The sequence below is a fragment of the Notechis scutatus genome, chromosome Z (assembly GCF_049901735.1).
Source record: "Notechis scutatus isolate UNSWTSFEM ecotype Mainland chromosome Z, rNotScu1.2, whole genome shotgun sequence".
Classification (NCBI taxonomy): domain Eukaryota; kingdom Metazoa; phylum Chordata; class Lepidosauria; order Squamata; family Elapidae; genus Notechis; species Notechis scutatus.
Window position 1 is genome coordinate 113848710 of NC_142025.1, and position 18847 is coordinate 113867556.

General features: G+C 35.7%; 1 protein-coding gene across 1 annotated transcript; it reads right to left on the minus strand.

Annotated features, from left to right (window-relative positions):
- Window positions 1-10325: 10325 nt before the first annotated feature.
- LOC113427542 (vomeronasal type-2 receptor 26-like) lies at window positions 10326-18558 on the minus strand. Its single transcript, XM_087947374.1, has 6 exons — window positions 18290-18558; window positions 16653-16944; window positions 15444-16307; window positions 13312-13539; window positions 12993-13119; window positions 10326-11227 (listed from the first exon to the last, which is right to left on the minus strand). Exons 1-6 carry the CDS (start codon window positions 18556-18558, stop codon window positions 10326-10328), a joined length of 2682 nt encoding a protein of 893 aa, XP_087803500.1.
- Window positions 18559-18847: the final 289 nt, after the last annotated feature.

Below are 18847 nucleotides of genomic sequence, written 5' to 3' on the forward strand. Positions count from 1 at the left end.
ACATTATGACTGAAATAAAATAAAATGCAGCTCCTGGTTTTCAAATTTCTAAATGCTTTTGGGGCATTTCACCTATTATTGAAGAAAATAGAGGAATTTTACTTAGTGGAGTCAATTATCCTTCAGTCCTTTCCACATGCACAGGTGCCTAATATCTGTAAGAGTTAAATGAAATGAAAAATGGGTGGGAAGCCAGGAGCAAGTTGTTCTGATGAACCTTAGTTAGAAACTGAGGAAGCAACCAGGAGAGCAACCTCCTTTCTGGAAACTGTTTCTTCCATTCTTTATACCCTGTTTTCTTGGCTACATTGGGCTGGGAACAAGAAAATGTGAAAGGCAAAAAGGTTTTCAAGAAGCTTGAGAAATAGACTTCTTATGTTTTGAGAATTTCTCCCTCAAAAGCATACTAAAATTATGGCAAAATCAGTAATGCTTTTCTTTTCTTCATTTTTCTTTTCTTTTTATTCCCAATAATATAACTCCACCAATTTCTTAAAGGCATGAAATTCAATAATTCTCTTGGAGACGTCTTGACACTTTACGATCAAGAGAACATGGAAGTGGATTCGATATCATAAACATAGTCACCTTTTCCAATTCTACTTTCCAGAGACACAAAATTGGAAAGGTGGATCCTGATGCTGCAAAAGGACAGGAATTTGTCATTAATGAGGACATGATTGTTTGGCATAGATCATTTAACCAGGTATGGTTCAAGGATAATTTTTATAACCCATTCTCATTTGGATTGTTTTGGCTTGGAAATTTACTGTTCTCCTTCCAGGAAAACCATGAGAAATTAAATTAAAAATAACATATTTCCACTTTAAATGGACACCGAAATATAATTTTATCATATTTTATCTATATATCAAATTATTGTATTTTATTTCAATTTTATTTTAGACTGTATTTTATTCCAATTTCATTTTAAATCATATTTTTATTTTAAATTGCTTTTATCAAATTTTAGTAATAATTGGTTTCTAGAATTCTGCACTTTGATATGGCCCAAGGGCTAATCAATGAATCAATAATGTAAGATAACTTCACTAATATTGTACACATGATTAGAATTCCCCCAAATAGCAAATGGAACATGGGACAGAAAATAAATGCATTTAAATGACTACATATCCTTGGTTGAATGAAACTTTGATGTGATTTAAAACTAATTTGATTGGCTCTGATCAAATTTTATTGATTTTATTTGGTTTGTCAATTGCTTACAAGATGAATGAATGGATGAGTTGGATTAATGAAACATCACATATTCAGTTCCTGATATGAATCTGATTTAAAAAGGGAAATACAGGACAAGTGTGCTCACAAATCCAAACTGCAGATTTAAAATATACTTAAGTTTGAGTTGAAATGCTTTCTCAAATCCTATTTATTTCTTGTCACTTTTATATATATCATGGGGAGGACTTTTCTTTTTATTATAACAGTATTGCACATTCAATGTACAGTATAACAACTGATCTTTATTCAAAACAATACAAATTCACTTTCTGATATTATGAAATTAATAACTAGGTGCTTTCCATTTCTCTGTGCAATGAATATTGTCACCCTGGTTATCAGAAAAAGAAGGATGAAGGGAAAAAATTCTGCTCTTACAATTGTGTTCCATGGCCAGAGGGGAAAATCTCAAAAAAGATTGGTACGTTAATGACTTCTTAGATTTTGTTGTAATAGAGATAAACTTGAAATATCAGTCATTACATGATATGGGTATTTTTCTGAAGCAGCATGCTTTCAGCTAATTAGTTTTGGGCTGGATTTGGAAATTGGAAATGAAGAAACAAAGAAACAAAGAAAACAAAAACTTTAAAATAAATACATGTATGGAAGCATTTGTTTTCAAAATGATACATTTATTATGCCACATTTCTCCACTATTTGGCTTAACTAAAAAATCCTCCTTATTCATATTTTCTCTACAGTTATATATACTCTATGCACTGGAGCTTAGTCTCTTATGCTTATGCATGAATTTCTTGGTGTCCAATCACACTTGGCTTATTCCATTCTGTACTATTCTATTCTGTTATGTTCCATTTCATTCAATCCATTCAATATTGATGCTCTTGTTACCCATATTTATTGTTTATTGAGATAAACGTAAAAGTGAACTTTAAAAGAAACAAAGAAAGAAAACAAAATTAAAAATAAAATAAAATAATTATATAAAAATGATTTATTTGGCCATCACAAATTCTGTTTCCATGTACTTTGCATTTGAAATATATGGCTATGGAGATTCTCAGTCATCCAGGTCATGGTTTTCCCAAAGGTACTTTTTTTTAAGGAGACAACTGGATTTGCTGGTTTTTCTTTGAAGACTCATCCAAGAAGCTTTTTCAGTGACCCTGATGACACAGATAATTTTCCATGTGACCTTAATGATTCACTAAAAGAATACAAATGTCCAGCTGTCTGCAAGGAGTATAACACCTTCCACTCCCTACCATCCAGTCAGAGCTGAAGAAGCTTCTTGGATGAGAAGTGAAATGTATTCAAAGAAAAACCAGAAAGTCCAATTGCCTTTTGAAAAAAAGCACCTTTGGGACATTTGAAATATGTGTAACATATTAATCTACATCCTTGATAACTTTTTCATTTTCACTTGAAATTTGATAAGAACATTCAATTTACTATTAAAATTATTAGTTGACTTTCTCATGAATCCATGTTCAGGTAAGTTTTTTTCTTTTTCTTTATAGACACGCTTGCTTTTAATGTCCTGGAGATCAATAAGCAAGCTATGACAATGATGAATATATCAAGAAAATAATTAGCTTCTTATGAATTATCTTTAGGAATCATTTATGACACTATTGCTAAACTGCATTTACTCATTACAATATGGGTGGTTGTTGTTTTTTTCATTTCAGATATGATAGCTTGCTTCCAATGTCCAGAAGATCAATATGAAAACTGAGAAAGAAATGAATGTCTCCTGAAAAGAATAAACTTTCTGTCTTATGAAGAACCTTTAGGGTATAGTTTAGCTTGTCTTGCTGCTGTATTCTTTCTCATTACAATATGGGTGCTAGGAACATTTACTAAGCACAAAAACAGCCGTATTGTGAAAGCCAACAACCGGGATCTCACCTATACTCTCCTCAGAGCTGGATGGTTTCTTGCTACATCGCTTGAATAGAGATAAGACTGTTGGAAAGAATAAAGGAGGAGGGGTTTGTATGTATGTGAGAGACAATTGGAGTACAAACTCGAAGATTATAACAAGCCACTGCTCTGCTGAAGTAGAATATATGACTGTAAAGATTAGACCTTTTTATTTGCCACGCGAATTTAACGCTGTCATCATATTGGTTGTTTATATTCCACCAGATGCAAAAGCTGATCTAGCTTTGAATTACTTGGGTGATGAAGTTAGTAATTTGCAAACTAAGTATCCAGATGCTGTATATATTGTAGCAGGGGATTTCAATCATGTTGATTTGCGAGTTGTTCTTTCTAAATTTCATCAACATGTGAGATGTGCGACCAGGGGTTGAATACTTTAGATAAAGTTTACACAAATATTGCACGGGTATAGGATTTTGCAGCTACCACATCTAGGTATGTCTGACCATTTATCTTTGGTTTTGGCTCCTGAGTATATTTCTAAGAGGAAGAAGTGGGGGCTGTAGGAAAGACAGTGAAATGTTGGCCTGAGGGGCGATTACGCAGCTTCAAGATTGTTTTGAACGAACCAACAGGGACATCTTTGAACATCAAGATTTAGAGCATTATACAGCTGCAGTTTTGGGATATATGGCCCATTGCATTGATACTGTTACGACGAACAAGTGTATTCGATCCTACCTAAACCAAAACCATGGATGACTGGCACTGTTAGGTCCCTTTTGTACAAGAGAAATAAGGCATTTAAGTCTGGAGATGCCTCACTGTATAGTGTGGCTAGAGCAAATTTGAAGCGTGGTATTAAACAAGCCAAGGCTGCATACAAGGGAAAGATAGAAGACTGGTTATCTAATAATAACCTGAGACAAGCTTGGCAGGGGATTCAGCAGTTAACTAATTTTAAAGCACAAAAGGCTAGTATGGGTGGAAAACATGAGTTGGTAGAGGAACTAAACACCTTTTATGCTCGGTTTGAGATGAATCAACTGGAAGTGGAGTTACCATCACCACTACCATTGTTGATCGAGCACTGTGCTCCTCTTGTTGTGAAGGAGCACGATGTTAGGTGTATAATGAAAGCGGTAAACTCTAGAAAAGCTGCAGGACCTGATAACATTCCTGGTTGTGTAGTAAAAGAATGTGCGGATCAGTTAGCCGGGGTGTGGACTGAGATTTTCAATCGTTCTTTGCTACAGTCTATTGTTCCAACTTGTCTGAAGGCTTTATTATTGTTCCAGTACCCAAGAAGTCACCTGCAAATGCTTTAAATGACTATAGGCCGGTGGCATTGACTTCTGTGATAATGAAGTGCTTCGAGCAGTTAGTTCGGAAATACATTATTTCTTGCCTTCCTGCTACCTTTGACAATTATCAGTTTGCTTATAGAACAAACAGATCTACTGAGGATGCTGTCAATACTGTTCTTCATACTGCCCTATCTCATTTGGAGAAAAAGGAACGTATGTCAGAATATTATTTGTTGATTTTAGTTCTGCTTTCAACACAATATTACCCCACAGATTGATGTCTAAGCTTAAAGATCTGAAGCTACCGGACTCTATATGTTGGTGGATTCTGAATTTTTATCACATTGTTCACAAAGGGTTAGGATGAATGAACATATCTCTTCTGCGAAGATTCTCAATACTGGCACTCCTCAGGGCTGTGTATTGAGTCCACTTTTATTCACTATTTATACATCTGATTGCACCTCTATTCATCTGAGTAATAAGATCATTAAGTTTGCAGATGATACAACGTTGGTGGGGCTCATTTCTGATAATGATGAGTCTGTGTACAGGGATGAGGTTCATTAGTTGTCCCTCTGGTGCAAAGTAAACAATCTTATTTTTAATATAAATAAGACGAAGGAATTTATAGTGGATTACAGGAACAGCAGTTCAGATATCCAGCCATTGTACATCGATGATGTTTTGGTAGAACAGGTGGCAGAATGTAAGTTTCTAGGTATCACCCGGAAACAAGAGCTAACATGGGGGGCAAATACTTTAGCCCTAGAAAAAAAGGCTCATCAACTACTGTATTTTTAAAGACTTTTACGATCACAACAACTGCCAGAGAGTCTGTTGGTTGCCTTCTATCGAAGCTCTATAGAGAGCATTTTATCCTATTGCCTCTGTGTGTGGTTTAGGAGTTGTACAGAGGCGGAGAAAAGGGCACTCCAAAGAGTGAAAAAGGGCACAAAAGATCAGCGGATGTTCTCTTCCCTCATTGGAGGATTTGTATAACATGGGATGTAGAAGGAAGATACAAAAGATCTTGAGAGACCCTTCACATCCAGGCCACTCGTTGTTTGAGATCCTACCATCAGGAAGATGATATAGAGTGCTGAAAGCTAGGACAAGTAGATTTAAACATAGTTTTTTCTTAAGTACTGTGATCAGGTTAAATGCAGAGTTATGAATCTGGTGGTCTTAACATATATATATCTTGGTTGTATAGTTTTTAACTTAATTGTTTTAATTTGTTTTACATTGTTATTTGTATATGTCTTTTGGTGTTGTTTAGTTGTATGTTGTGAAAGAGCACTTTATTTCGTTGTTCTCAGGTTCTGAGTACAATGACAATAAATTTATCTATCTATCTATCTATCTATCTATCTATCTATCTATCTATCTATCTATCTATCTATCTATCTATCTATCTGTCTCATCTCCCTTTTGTTCTGCTTTCTCTGCTCTTTGCTCTCTCTTGGACAACCTGGGAGAGTGACTTGTCTCTTCAGACAGTCTGCATTTGGTCTCATTTTCTCATTGTCCATCACTTGTGTGTTAGCCAAAACCATCCTTGTTTCTCTTGCATTCAAGGCCATCAAACTAGGATCTCGGAGGAGGACATGGGTGGGGAAAAGACTGGCTGTTTCCATTGTCCTTCTCTGCTCTCTGTTCCAAGCTAGCATCTGTATTGTGTGGTTGTCAACTTTTCCCCCATTCCCAGAGTTAGATGTCCACTCAATCATTGAAGAAATGGTTCTACAATGCAATGAAGGTTCAGTTGTTATGTTTTATTGTGTCCTGAGTTATATGGCCCTCCTTTCATTTGCCAGTTTCATTGTGGCTTTCCAGGCTCATAAACTATCTGACAGTTTTAATGAAGCCAAGTTCATCACCTTCAGCATGCTGGCTTTTTGCAGTGTGTGGGTCTCCTTTGTCCCAACCTACCTGAGCACCAGGGGAAAAGCCATGGTGGCTGTGGAGATCTTCTCCATTTTGTCCTCTAGTGCTGGGCTTCTAGGTTGCATCTTTTCCCACAAGTGTTACGTTATTGTGTTGAGGCCTGATTTAAACAACAAGGAACAATTGATAAAGAGACATGCTTAACTATTTTTTCTTTTTTGATTATGTTTTTAAGTTGATAAGTCAATAATCATCCAGATTATAAATTAATATTTAATTTATTCATATCAAACTATGTTTACCATCCTAATGTACTTTCTGAAATTTTGGTTTATGAGAAATTCTATCAAGTTTTTCTCAATGGCATTCTAGGATATCTAACAGATTTAATGTGGGAAGACTGGTGATTTCTGAGATCCAAAGAGAAATTATTTTATAATCAATCATTTATAATTTTCCAATTGTCTCTTTATATTTTCCGTGGAAGATAAAATTACATTTTATAAATTACTCAGTGTAAATATAGGTATAATGATGAAATTCAAAATGTGAAGTTGAATCTCCACTTCCGCTTCAAATGTTTATTTTTTAAAAGTGAAAATTTAGGAGTGTCTACTATATTGTCACAGAAGTAATATAATATAATGCAATGTAACTTTAATAAATACATTTCTTTTATAATCAACCTATTATTTTTTATTAAAAATATATTCTGAATGTTGAAAGGATGATACTGTATATTTGGTTGTGTTTGTTCCTTGTTGTCTGTATATCTGTTGTCTTATTTCATCTCCTTCAATTTTTCCATGAAGCTCAGAGAGAAGACACCCATGAAAGATTACATAGGGATGATCCAATCCACAGTCTCAGCTTCCCCCCTATTCCAAGCAGTGACCCATGGTTCATATGGATCATGCAGCTAATCAGTTTGAACAGCCTATAGTTTTATGATACCCTTCTTGCTGCATTAGTAAAAAATAGGCAGACTGATCTCTTAGGTTTTGCCCCCTGCAGATAAGGGAAACATCAAGAGCCCCCACTCCCGCTCCAATTTTCAATCACATTGCCACTGCTTCAACAAAAACACTGAATCAATACCCAACATCCCACACCCATCCATGATGTCCCCCTCCTTGCTCAGAAGCCTGGACCCAATGTTGTCATCTCATATGTTGACAGTATGTCACCACTGTCGCATATCAGGCTGTGAATGATCTGGGATTGCCCCATGGCTGCTATCATCATCATCTTCTTTTAACAACCCTATAATCCCTTGGGGGGTGGAGTCTGGGCAACTGAATGGAGCTGAGTGTTTACTGGCTGGATGTCCTTCCTGTCACCAATGCAGAGTTTTGTTCAGTTGAGAATATATCTATATATATAATATATATAACATGCCTCTACCTAGGCTCAAACTCACAGTCTCTTTATTTTGAGGTGAGAGCTCCATCTCTAAACCAACACACCAGGCCCATGGCTGCTATGGTATCCATAAACTTCTATGCCACCTGAGATCACTCTTCTAGGATATGCAGCTTAAAATCCCCCCAAACCATGAATCTGAGGAATTCCACTGTCAACCCAATGAAAGCAAGATTAGGTAGGGAGTTTGTTACAAGTGAAGGAGGATGGTGCAGCTACAACTATGCCAACTGATCCCTAGAGCCCAACTTAATGAATAGGGTCTCACATTCACTAATCTATTTTGCAATGACGCTATATATCTTCAGAGACTTCTGGATGCTGACTGTCACACCTCATCCCTTTTCCTGAAATCTCCACCAATAAAACCCATCTAGGCCATCCACATTTTTTGTACCCAGTCTGGAGACAGAGAGAGAGAGAGAGAGGAAAGGAGGGAGGGAGAGGGAGAGGGAGAGAGAGGGAAGGAGAGAGAAAGATTATATGAATATATACTAATTCTAAACATGATATTAAAAGAAATTCCTAGAACAAGAAACGTTCTTGGGTTCCCTCTCAGAAAGAAGTATTGGAACCAATTTCACAGAAACATATCAAGAAAAGAGAAAGAAGTAGTCCCATCCTGAGTAGAGGATAAACAGTATGTTTTAACCTGCAAAACCACATGTTCAGACTAGTTTTATTATACAATGCCCAAACATTTTGGAAATAATATTATATGTATTATATTGTTTTCTATTAAACCCATAATAAACCACATGATTGCATTGTTGGAAAAAAATCTGCTATAACCACATCACATGAAACTTAACATACATTAACTGCTTATGGATTTCCAAGCTCCAATACCTGTAACAGTTCATTTAGTGACTGTTTAAAGTTACAATGGCACTGAAAAAAGTGACATATGATTATTTTTCACACTTATGACCATTGCAGCATCCCCATGGTCATGTGATCAAAATTCAGACACTCGACTAATATTTTATGACAATTGCCATGCCCCAGGGTCAAATGGTCCCCTTTTGCAACCTTCTGACAAGCAAAGTCAATGGGGAAGCCAATTCACTTAATAACTGTGTTACTAATTTAAGAAATGCAGTGATTCACTTAACAACTGTAGCAAGAAATGTTGTAAAACTTGGCAAAATTCACTTAACAAATGTCTTGCTTAGCAATAGAAATTTTGGGCTTAATTGTGGTGATAAGTAAACGACTACCTGTACAAAATAAAGATTTAAAGATGTTGGCTTCAGCTATTCAATAACTTTTGTTATCTGAAGTCTCCTTCTCATTTTCAGAAGGTCTAAAGAAATAGCCTGATGATGATGATGTATCAATTGTTACTTAATGATGATGATGTACCAATTGTTACTTAAGCAATTTCTTCCCCCCCCTTTTAATCTCACATTTTAAGGGACGCAGCGGCTCAGTGGCTAAGACACTGAGCTTGTCAATCAGAAAGGTAGGCAGTTTGGCTGTTCAAATCCCTAGCAGTGCATAAAGGAGTGAGCTCATGTTACTTGTCCCAGCTTCTGCCAACCTAGCAGTTTGAAAGCATGTAAAAATTCAAATAGAAAAATAGGGATCACTTTGGTGGGAAGGCAACAGTGTTCTGTGTCCCTTTGGTGTTTAGTCATGCCGGCCACATGACCACAGAGATATCTTCAGACAGTGCTGGCTCTTTGGCTTTGAGATGGAGATGAGCACCACAGAGATGGAGATGAGCACCACCCACTGGAGCCGGAAATGACTGGCACATATGTGTGAGGGGAACCTTTACCTTTACACTTCTCTTAATTACCAATAGTTTCTAAGTCAAAGTGCAGAATTTTCTTACTTTATCACAGGGCTGTGAAACTCGCTGTGCACACCCATGTCTGGTTTAGTGAAGGAGAAATTTGTCCCAATACATCAAATGACATTGCTGTGATGCCATGAGTTTGACACCCCTGCTCTATCATATCATTCAAAAATTCATTGTTTCTCTCTTTTTAGCCTGGTTAATTTTGAAGTACTTTTTTTTTTTGCCCTCATCAAAATCTGTGTCACCTATTTGAAACTAAGAGAGAATCAATTAATCAATTAAACATAGACTTGAGATTAAAAAATCAGGGAATAATAAATAAATTAATAAATGTATTTCATTTTATTTATTTTCATTTAAATCTGATTTGATAGGATTGAAATAGTATAGCATTTATGTTTCATTAAAAAAATCTCAGAAATTATATGACTAATATATTTCATATTATAATGATCTAAATTGAAGACACAACTTCTCTTAGCGGCTAACATATAAGAACTCGACAATACATTAGGGAAAATGCATTTTGAATAATTATTTTTATTGATTGCTGCCCATTGTTTAGCCATGATGAAGTTTCAGAAGGCCAGGAATCCTGTATGGATCAAGTATAAACCATGAAAAGTGACCTTCATTGCATTGTAGAATCACTACTTCAATAACTGAGGGAAGAATAGATTTAGGAAATTAAAGGAGGAGACATTACATTCACGAAATACAAATATTGGGAAGAAATATTAAAAAGGGGGCAGTCTTTATTTTTTTCTATGCTAATAGAAAAAATAAAATAATGTAAACATAATTTAATTATTTCGTTTTATTAGTTGGTGTCTGCTATTTAGTTCTGGCCTCAACACAATAATGAAGCATTTTGGGAAGAAGATACATCCCAATAACCCAGCACTGGAAGACAAGATGGAGAAGATCTCCACAGCCACCATGGCTTTTCCTTTGGTGCTCAGATAGGTTGGAACAAAGGAGATCCATACACTGCAGAAGACCAACATGCTGAAAGTGATGAACTTGGCTTCGTTAAAGCTGTCAGGTAAATTACGGGCAAGGAAAGCCACAATGAAGCTGGCAATAGCTAAGATGCTCAGATAGCCTAGGACACAATAGAATGTGAAGATGGAGCCTTCATTGCATTGCAAAATCATGGTTTCTATAAGGGAGTGCATGTCTAACTCAGGGAATGGAGGAGATTTTGCCAACCACAGAATGCAAAGACCTGCTTGAAGAAGAGAACAAGAAAGGACAATGGCAAGGGCCAATTTTTTCCCCACCCATTTTCTCATTGAAGAACCTGGCTTAGTAGCCATAAAAGCTACAACCACTGTAATAGTTTTAGCTAACACACAAGAAACAGCAGCTGAAAAGATGATGCCAATTGCTGGTTGACGGAGAAGGCAGGTTACTTTCCTTGGTTGTCCAAGGAATAACAAGGAAGATAAAAAGCATAGTAAAAGGGCAATGAGTAGTGTGTAAGAGAGGTCCCGGTTGTTGGACTTGACGATGGGGGTATCTCTATGCCTAAGGAAAATTCCAAGCACACTGATTGTCATGTAGGAAAAGGAAACAGCAGCTGAGGCCAGACTGATTCCTAAAGGTTCTTCAAAGGACAGGAAACTCATTGTTTTGTTAAGGCATCGATCTTGTTCCTTGCTTGGATACTGATCTTCAGGACACTTGGAACAATCTTCTGTATCTAGATAAAGGATCAAAATGAAATTCATTTATTTTCATTTATCCTTTTTTAACAAATGTTTTAATATTGTTTAATGAATTGATGTTCATCTTTTATTAGCTGCCTAAATACTTATATTCCAATGGTTATTTCATTTAATACACTGTCATCATCATCTTTTGTTAAGAACTCCATAATTGCTTGCAGAGTGCAGTCTGGGCAATTGAATGGAGTTAGCAGAGAGTTTTAATGGCTGGATGCTGTTCCTGTCACCACTGCAGAGTTTTGTCAGTAGATATATTCTCAGTGGGCCCAGAGAGAGAAATATCTGCCTCTACCTAGGATCAAACTCACAGCCTTCTGATTGTGAGATGAGACCTTCACCTCTAGACACCACTCCTCATCTAATACACTGTGATCTATACATAATATAATTTATTGTGGGTTTTTTCCATTTTACAGGAAATATTCCATCAGTTACAGTGCTTTCCTAAATGGTCTTAATTGTATTTTCAGATAGTGCTCTGCATGAGTATCATATATAACATTTTCCCAGTTCTTTTGGGGACAATGCACACTCAGTTTTCAAATGACAACCCTGAATCCAAAACAAATGTTAAAATATTTATTTTCTTTATTTTCTCTTTCTTGTTCTCTTTCTTCTTCTGCTCATATTTTTTCTGACAATTTGGTGCAAGTTTTCTGAAATATCTGGAATTCAATTAGGTGTTTTAAGGATTTTGAAAGCTATTGTTTATTTATTTATTTATTGAATTTATATTGCCGCCTATTTGCCCATGGCGACTTGAGGTGGCTTACAGAGTGTAAAACCAAATTTAAAATAAAAAACAATAAAACCTAACAAAAAGAAGCAAATAAATTAATTAAGTACAATAGAACAAAATCTGGAAGGGAAAATCACCCCCAACTCCCACCCCCTGCCCCGATGACAGCAGATCACATGAGCCATCTGATGGGTTCCATCCCTCTCTGGATTCCCCAGGCCCACTGGCAGAACCACACAGGGGTCTGCACAAAAACATGCAGGCAGCTGCATTTTGCACCAACTGGAGCTTCCAGATGCTCTTCAAGGGTAGCCCCATGTAGAGTGCATTGCTCTGTTATATTTTTCACATTTTGAGAATCTTGCTAAATTAGACTAACATGAGTTAGTGCTTCCTGTACCACAGAATTACTCTCAGCTGTAAATATCTGTGACAGAAGAATATCTTTTCATGAAAAATTGAAGAGTTTCATAAAATATATATTGATTAAAAGCATCCTCAATATAATAGTTACTGTATATCATGTTGAATATGGATTCTTTTCCATTCAATTTTAAAAGAATTAATTAGATAATTTTCTATTTTTTCCTCTTTGATTTATGTTGTATTGTCATGCAACACTTTGGATGTCCACCATATAAAATGTATGTATATGTATACCTATAACTGGTCTGCAGATGAGATTTACATCCCCCTAAAAAATTAATCATGTTTGTATTCCAGTTTGTAATCCTACATCTGAGATAAAAATACCATTACAGAAGAGATGTATTTTAAAGGCTTCTGTACACTTTATTATGTCAGAATTTGGGAAATTATTAATAGTTGAAATTAGTAATAATTGAGATTTATATAGGTTAATCATGTTCCTTGGGTTTTTTTAGGATAGAAAGCTTCAATTTTAAAAATAAATATATGCAACAGAACAAATTGTAATATTTGATGAAACAATTCCTTTGCTACCTGATGTTCTCCTATGTTTACAAAAGTTCATAACTGACCTAACTTGCTCGAAATTTTCCCCTGTTGACATGGAACACAATTGTAGCAGCAAAAGATCTTCCCTTCAGACTTTCTCTTCCAATATCCAGGCAGACAGTATTCATTGCACAGAGAAACTGGAACAACCTGTTCATAACATGAAAAAGGTTGCACAAATAATTGCCAGGGTTTTCTCTGTTTTTTTTTTTTTTTTCATCAAAAAGAGTCAACTAGTCATCTCATAATGTAAGTCATGGCCCTCAGTTGGAGACATTTTAACTGAAAACTTTTAAGGAAGGTGAAAGCATGTAAGTATTTTCCATTTATGCAGTTTCATACCTGATTAAAGCCTTTGTTCCACTCAATTAATTTTCCATTAATGATCAATTTATTTCGGTAAGATGCAGCAGGATCTAGGCTTCCAACTTTCACCTTCCAGATGGACTGGTTTGGAAACATAATCATATTGATGATGTCAAATCTTCCTGCAACTTCGTTCTTCTCACTAAAAGACACTGTTTCTCCTGCTGAGTTGTTGAAAGAAATACCTTTAAGAAATGGATGAAGCTACTTGAAAAAGGAAAAAGCAAGGAAGTTAAAATAACTATAATGAGAGAAATCAACATATGTGACATTGGATGTTGCTGTAATACTTTATGCAGTTTGATTGGACAAAATGCCAATACAAAACAAAGAATATATATTGTGAAACACTTGATGTTCAGAGTTACTGCCTCTTATTTGCTCTCAGGAAAAAAAAGACATGTCTTAATTTAAAAAAATAGAAATCACAAAGAAGGGACAATTTAGGTTGTTAAGGGTTGCCTTGGGTATATTCTGATAAGATTTACTATAGATTGGCATAAATTAGCTCCAAAATCAAGCCACATCAGTCTGGAACCCACATTATGTATCTGACATTAACACAGTTAAGAAAGTCCAGAAATATTTCACTAGAAGAGTTCTCCACTCCTCCACTCGTTGCAGAATACCTTATGCCACCAGACTTATAATTCTAGACCTAGAAAATCTAGAACTATGCCACCTTCAGTCTGATCTAAGTATAATATATAAAATCATACATTACAATGTCATACCTGTCAATGAATACTTCAACTTCAACCATAACAACACAAGAGCAAACAATAGATACAAACTCAAGGTTAATCGCACAAAACTTGATTGCAGGAAATACAACTTCAGCAACAGAATGGTCAATGTCTGGAATACTCTACCTGATTCTGTGGTTTCTTCCCCAAACCCCCAAAACTTTAACCTTAGATTGTCTACTATTGACCTCACCCCTTTCCTAAGAGGTTTGTAGGGGGCGTGCATAAGCGCACCAATGTGCCTACCATCCCTGTCCTATTGTTTCTTTTATTATTTTTATTTTTCTTATATGTATCCATGTATTCATAACTATGTTTTTACTTATTATTTTGTAAGCAATTGACAAAAATAAATAAATACAATAAAATAAAATAAAATAAACATTAGAACAGAACAAAATAACAGAGTTGGAAGGGATCTTGGAGGTCAACACCATACAAAGCAGGAGACCCTATACCATTCCTCCAGTGATGGAGCACCCGCAACTTCTGAAGACAAACTGTTCCACTGGTTAATTATTCTCACTGTTAGGTAGTTTCTCCTTAGTTCTAGAATGCTTCTCACCTTGATTAGTTTCCATCCATTGCTTCTTATCCTGCCTTCTGGTGCTTTGGAAAATAGGTTGACCCCTTCTTCTTTGTGGCAGCTCCTCAATTATTGGAACACCACTATCACATCACTCCTAGTTCTTCTTTTCACTAGACTAGACAAACCCCAAGTTCCTGCAAATGTTCTTCATATGTTTTAACTTCTATCCCCCTAATGTTCTTTGTTGCTCTTTTCTGACCTCTTTCTAGAGTCTCTATCTTTTTTTATATAATATGGTGACCAAGACTAGGTGCAGTATTCTTTGGGTGAACCAATAGTATTGGGTGAACTGATAGTTAAGATTTTGCACTGTTCGGTGAACTGGCAAATCCCATCACTGACTGGTGCCACCCCTGCTCATTTTTCAGCCTGGTTTTGGGCCATTTTCAGGCCATTTTTCAAATGAAAACCCACCTGAAATGTGCCCAAACAACAGCCTGAAAAACAGCCTGATAATAACTCAAAATAATGGCCTGAGAATGACCTAAATAATGGCAAAAAAACAGGAAGGGATGGGGTGGAGCCAGTGGTGGGATTAGCCCCAACTAGTTATATCCTACCTCTGCCTTTGGGGTGAGTGGCCAGGAGGTGGGGCAGGGTGTGATAAGTGATGTTACCCACCCAGTCACATGACCAACTGGCCATGCCTACTCAGCCAGATAACTGGTTGTTAAAAAATTTGCAGGTTTTATGTTGATTTAAGCAGTCTCATTTATCTGAAAATATATTTTCTTTTTAAGTGAAAGGAAAACTATTTGCTTCACAAATGTTACCTTAAAAGATTGTATCTCCAGAGATTCCACTCTTTTACTGGCAAAGAATGTTTTCTTATTGGAGTTCTTTGATAGCAGATCATGAAGAGAATGAGCCACTACATAAACTCCATTATAGATACTATAACTATGACCCGTCATTTTCATTTCAAAGAGAGCTGCCGGAAGACTGTCCAGGTTCTCTTCACCAGTGCATTTTTTACTTTCCATTGAAGACAATTCAGAATTAGGAAAGGAACAGTCAAACACTTGCTCCCAAAAATGCTTTCGAAATACATCTCTGTGCCTTGAATATGGTTTTATGGACTGAAGAAATTCCTCAAATTCCAGATTTTCACTTGAATGGATTTGAAAGGAAATGGCCCCATCAAAAAGCTGAAGATTCCAATCCTTTTGGACTCCTGTTAGCATGAAATCAATTTGGCTCGTAGTAATCCACACCTTGCTTAAAGATATATTGTCCTTATATGCAGGATCCCAGAGAAATATGAAAGCTGTGAACCATGCTAATGTTAAAGATTCTCCATAGATGATAAATGTATTTGCTTTAATGTCTGCAAAATGTGTACAAAAATTAACCATTACTTCATTAAATTTGCCCAAGTCATCCAAACGCAATAGTTTGGGGAATCTTTGTGTAAAAGCTAAGCAGATTCCCCACTCAGAAAGTAAGGGCTCCAATTTCTGAGAAAAATGTTCTCCACTGTCATTGTCAGTAGCAAAGAGACCAATCCATTTCCACCCAAAACATTGAAGCAATTGAACAATCCCGAAATATTGTGGTGTCTCGCTTGGGGCTATGAAGTAAAGTGAAGATGATTTACTGATATCAATTTCTTCCATAGGAAATGATCCATATGTGAGCTAAAACGAAACATCAAGATATGGCACAAAGAAGTCAAGGAGAGTTTTTTTTATTTGCTTATGCACTTTATAGATCACTACAAGAACTGGTTAGACAGTTTAGAATTAACACCTGATCCATGATTTCTCAAATTTTGAGAATATGGTTAAATTCCTGGGCATTTTTTTTTCAACATATATAAAGTATCATCAGTATTCACTAAGGAATCAAACCTTGATTTTGAGTCACTTCTTAAGTCTTAGATGAGATTCAATGAAGACTTAAGGATGCTCTTGAGCATGCTTAATCAATTGATTAATTCTTTCAATCAATTCAGAGGATAAATCCCTCACTTCTGGACCCACCTGTGGAATTTTGTACAAATTTACAATTTCTGCCATATGGGATGAAGTATCTGATCCAAGTCCTCCAATAATGGCCAGGAGATTTTTCTGAAGTTGACATTTATAATTGGGGAGAAATCTATCTGATTTGAAAAGTAAGTCCAGGGTGGTCCGATAGGTCATCTTTGGGTTGTTGTAGCTGTCGTAGATATGGAATCCAAGGGTAATATTGGCCAAGATGTGTAGGTTCTCATTGATCTCCTTGACAGCAAAGGCCAAAGAAAGAACATGCTGGTAGAATTTTGTGATCAGACTGCAAATAAAAAAACTCTTCCATGAAACAATTCCATAATGTGTAGAATAATACTGAAAGAATAGTGATTTCTGCTTGGGATTGGGATTGGACCTTTTTTTTAATATAGCCTATGTTATTAATTTATTTAATACTTTTAGTCCCAGTCCATACAGAATTTTACTGCATATTTTATTCACAGAAAGTTACTCACTCAGAGTAATATATGTTAATAATATATTTTCAGGTTTTTAACAGTGGCAAGAATCTAAACTATATCTCTCTAGGTAAATTCTAAACTTATTCTTCTTACTTTACTTTTCAACTTCAACCTTTTTTTTTAAAGAGAACTTAGTACACGAGGGATGGGCATTTCAAAGTTCAAATATTTTTCTTTAAACTCATTTTCTCTCTAATTTCCTCCAGCTCACAGCTTTACAGTTCTCACTGAACACTCAAAATATGTTTGAAATGTATCTATTTCAGACAGATATTATATTCTTCTCCTACAAAAAATGAAAAATACTATTTTCTGCCCATGCTGCAAATACAAAATTAACATTTTATACTGCGAAGTACTTATCTTTACTTTTAGCTAATGTTGATCTATTATTTATGTCAAGTATGTTTATTATGATTTTAATTGCACCTGGAAAGTTATTTAGGGCAATGATGAATTGATTAAGTACTATTAACTATTTCTATTTCAGGTGGATATCGATTTCTGCCTTTTTCATCACTTCAAATATTGTGTTATAATTTGAGATAAGCATTTCTGTTTTCAGATAAAAAATTATTAAGTTCTGTATTTTACACAGCTTTAGTTTCTAAATTTCCTCATTTATAATCTTTTCAGTTATGAAGAGCATCCTAGGTAAATTGGTACCTTTGTCTAAAGTTGAATGTATCCTTCTTATGGATATAATTGACTTTCTGGAAAAAAAATCAATTAATTCTATTCTTACTTTATTTAATAGAGGAATCTTATCTTTTAAAGATTTCTTCATTTCATTAAGTCTCCATGTCTTAGGGAATGTAATTAACTATTCATTAATTATTAATGCATCTTAAAAATGCAATAAACTTACAACACCAGAAATTTTTAAGAAGAGATTGGACAACCATTTGTCTGAAATGGTATAGGTTTTCTACTTGAGCAGAGGGTTGGACTAGAAGGCATCCAAAGTCCCTTCCAACTCTGCTATTCTGTTAAAATATCCGGATGGGGGAACAAAAGTCCAGATGATAACATTTTAATCTCCCTTATTTAAGCACCTCCTTACTCACAAGAATAGGTGTCATCATCTTTAAAAATTGAGAAGAAAGAAGGAACATTTAGGTGAAGAAAGGTGGGGGATTTGCTTACTCTGAAAGTCCATAGAGGTCCTGAGATGGATGTTCATCAAATTTATGTTCACTGAAGGCATAGAGATTCTGTGAAGCTATCCCTCCAATCAGGAGATCACCTGGTTGATACCATTCATGTGGAATAGGAATAGGATCAACCTCTGGACACTTGAGAGTGTTCACTTCGATCACTGGAAACATCAGAAGGAATAACACATCAGCAGCCAAAACGTCTTCCCAAAGAGGTCTCCAACATATCAACCCACACCAATGGATCTGACTTAGCATTCTGGACTTTCCAAACACACCTCCTCTGAGAAAATAATCAATCTAACCTTTAACTTCGATAGAGATACAGAAGCATGCTTGAATAATGATTGAGATTTCTACAGTTCAAATCTGAAATTGGTCTGATCAAAGGGAAGAAAAAACCCACCAGATGCTAGAGGAAATGAACCCAATAGCCCTGTTAGACTCTTCCCACCACCCCATGCCCTCCATGGAACTGTGATTAGTTTATAACCTCTTTCTTCCATGCTTTATAGTTTTTGCTGCTTTCTGGAAAATCTCTGGAGCT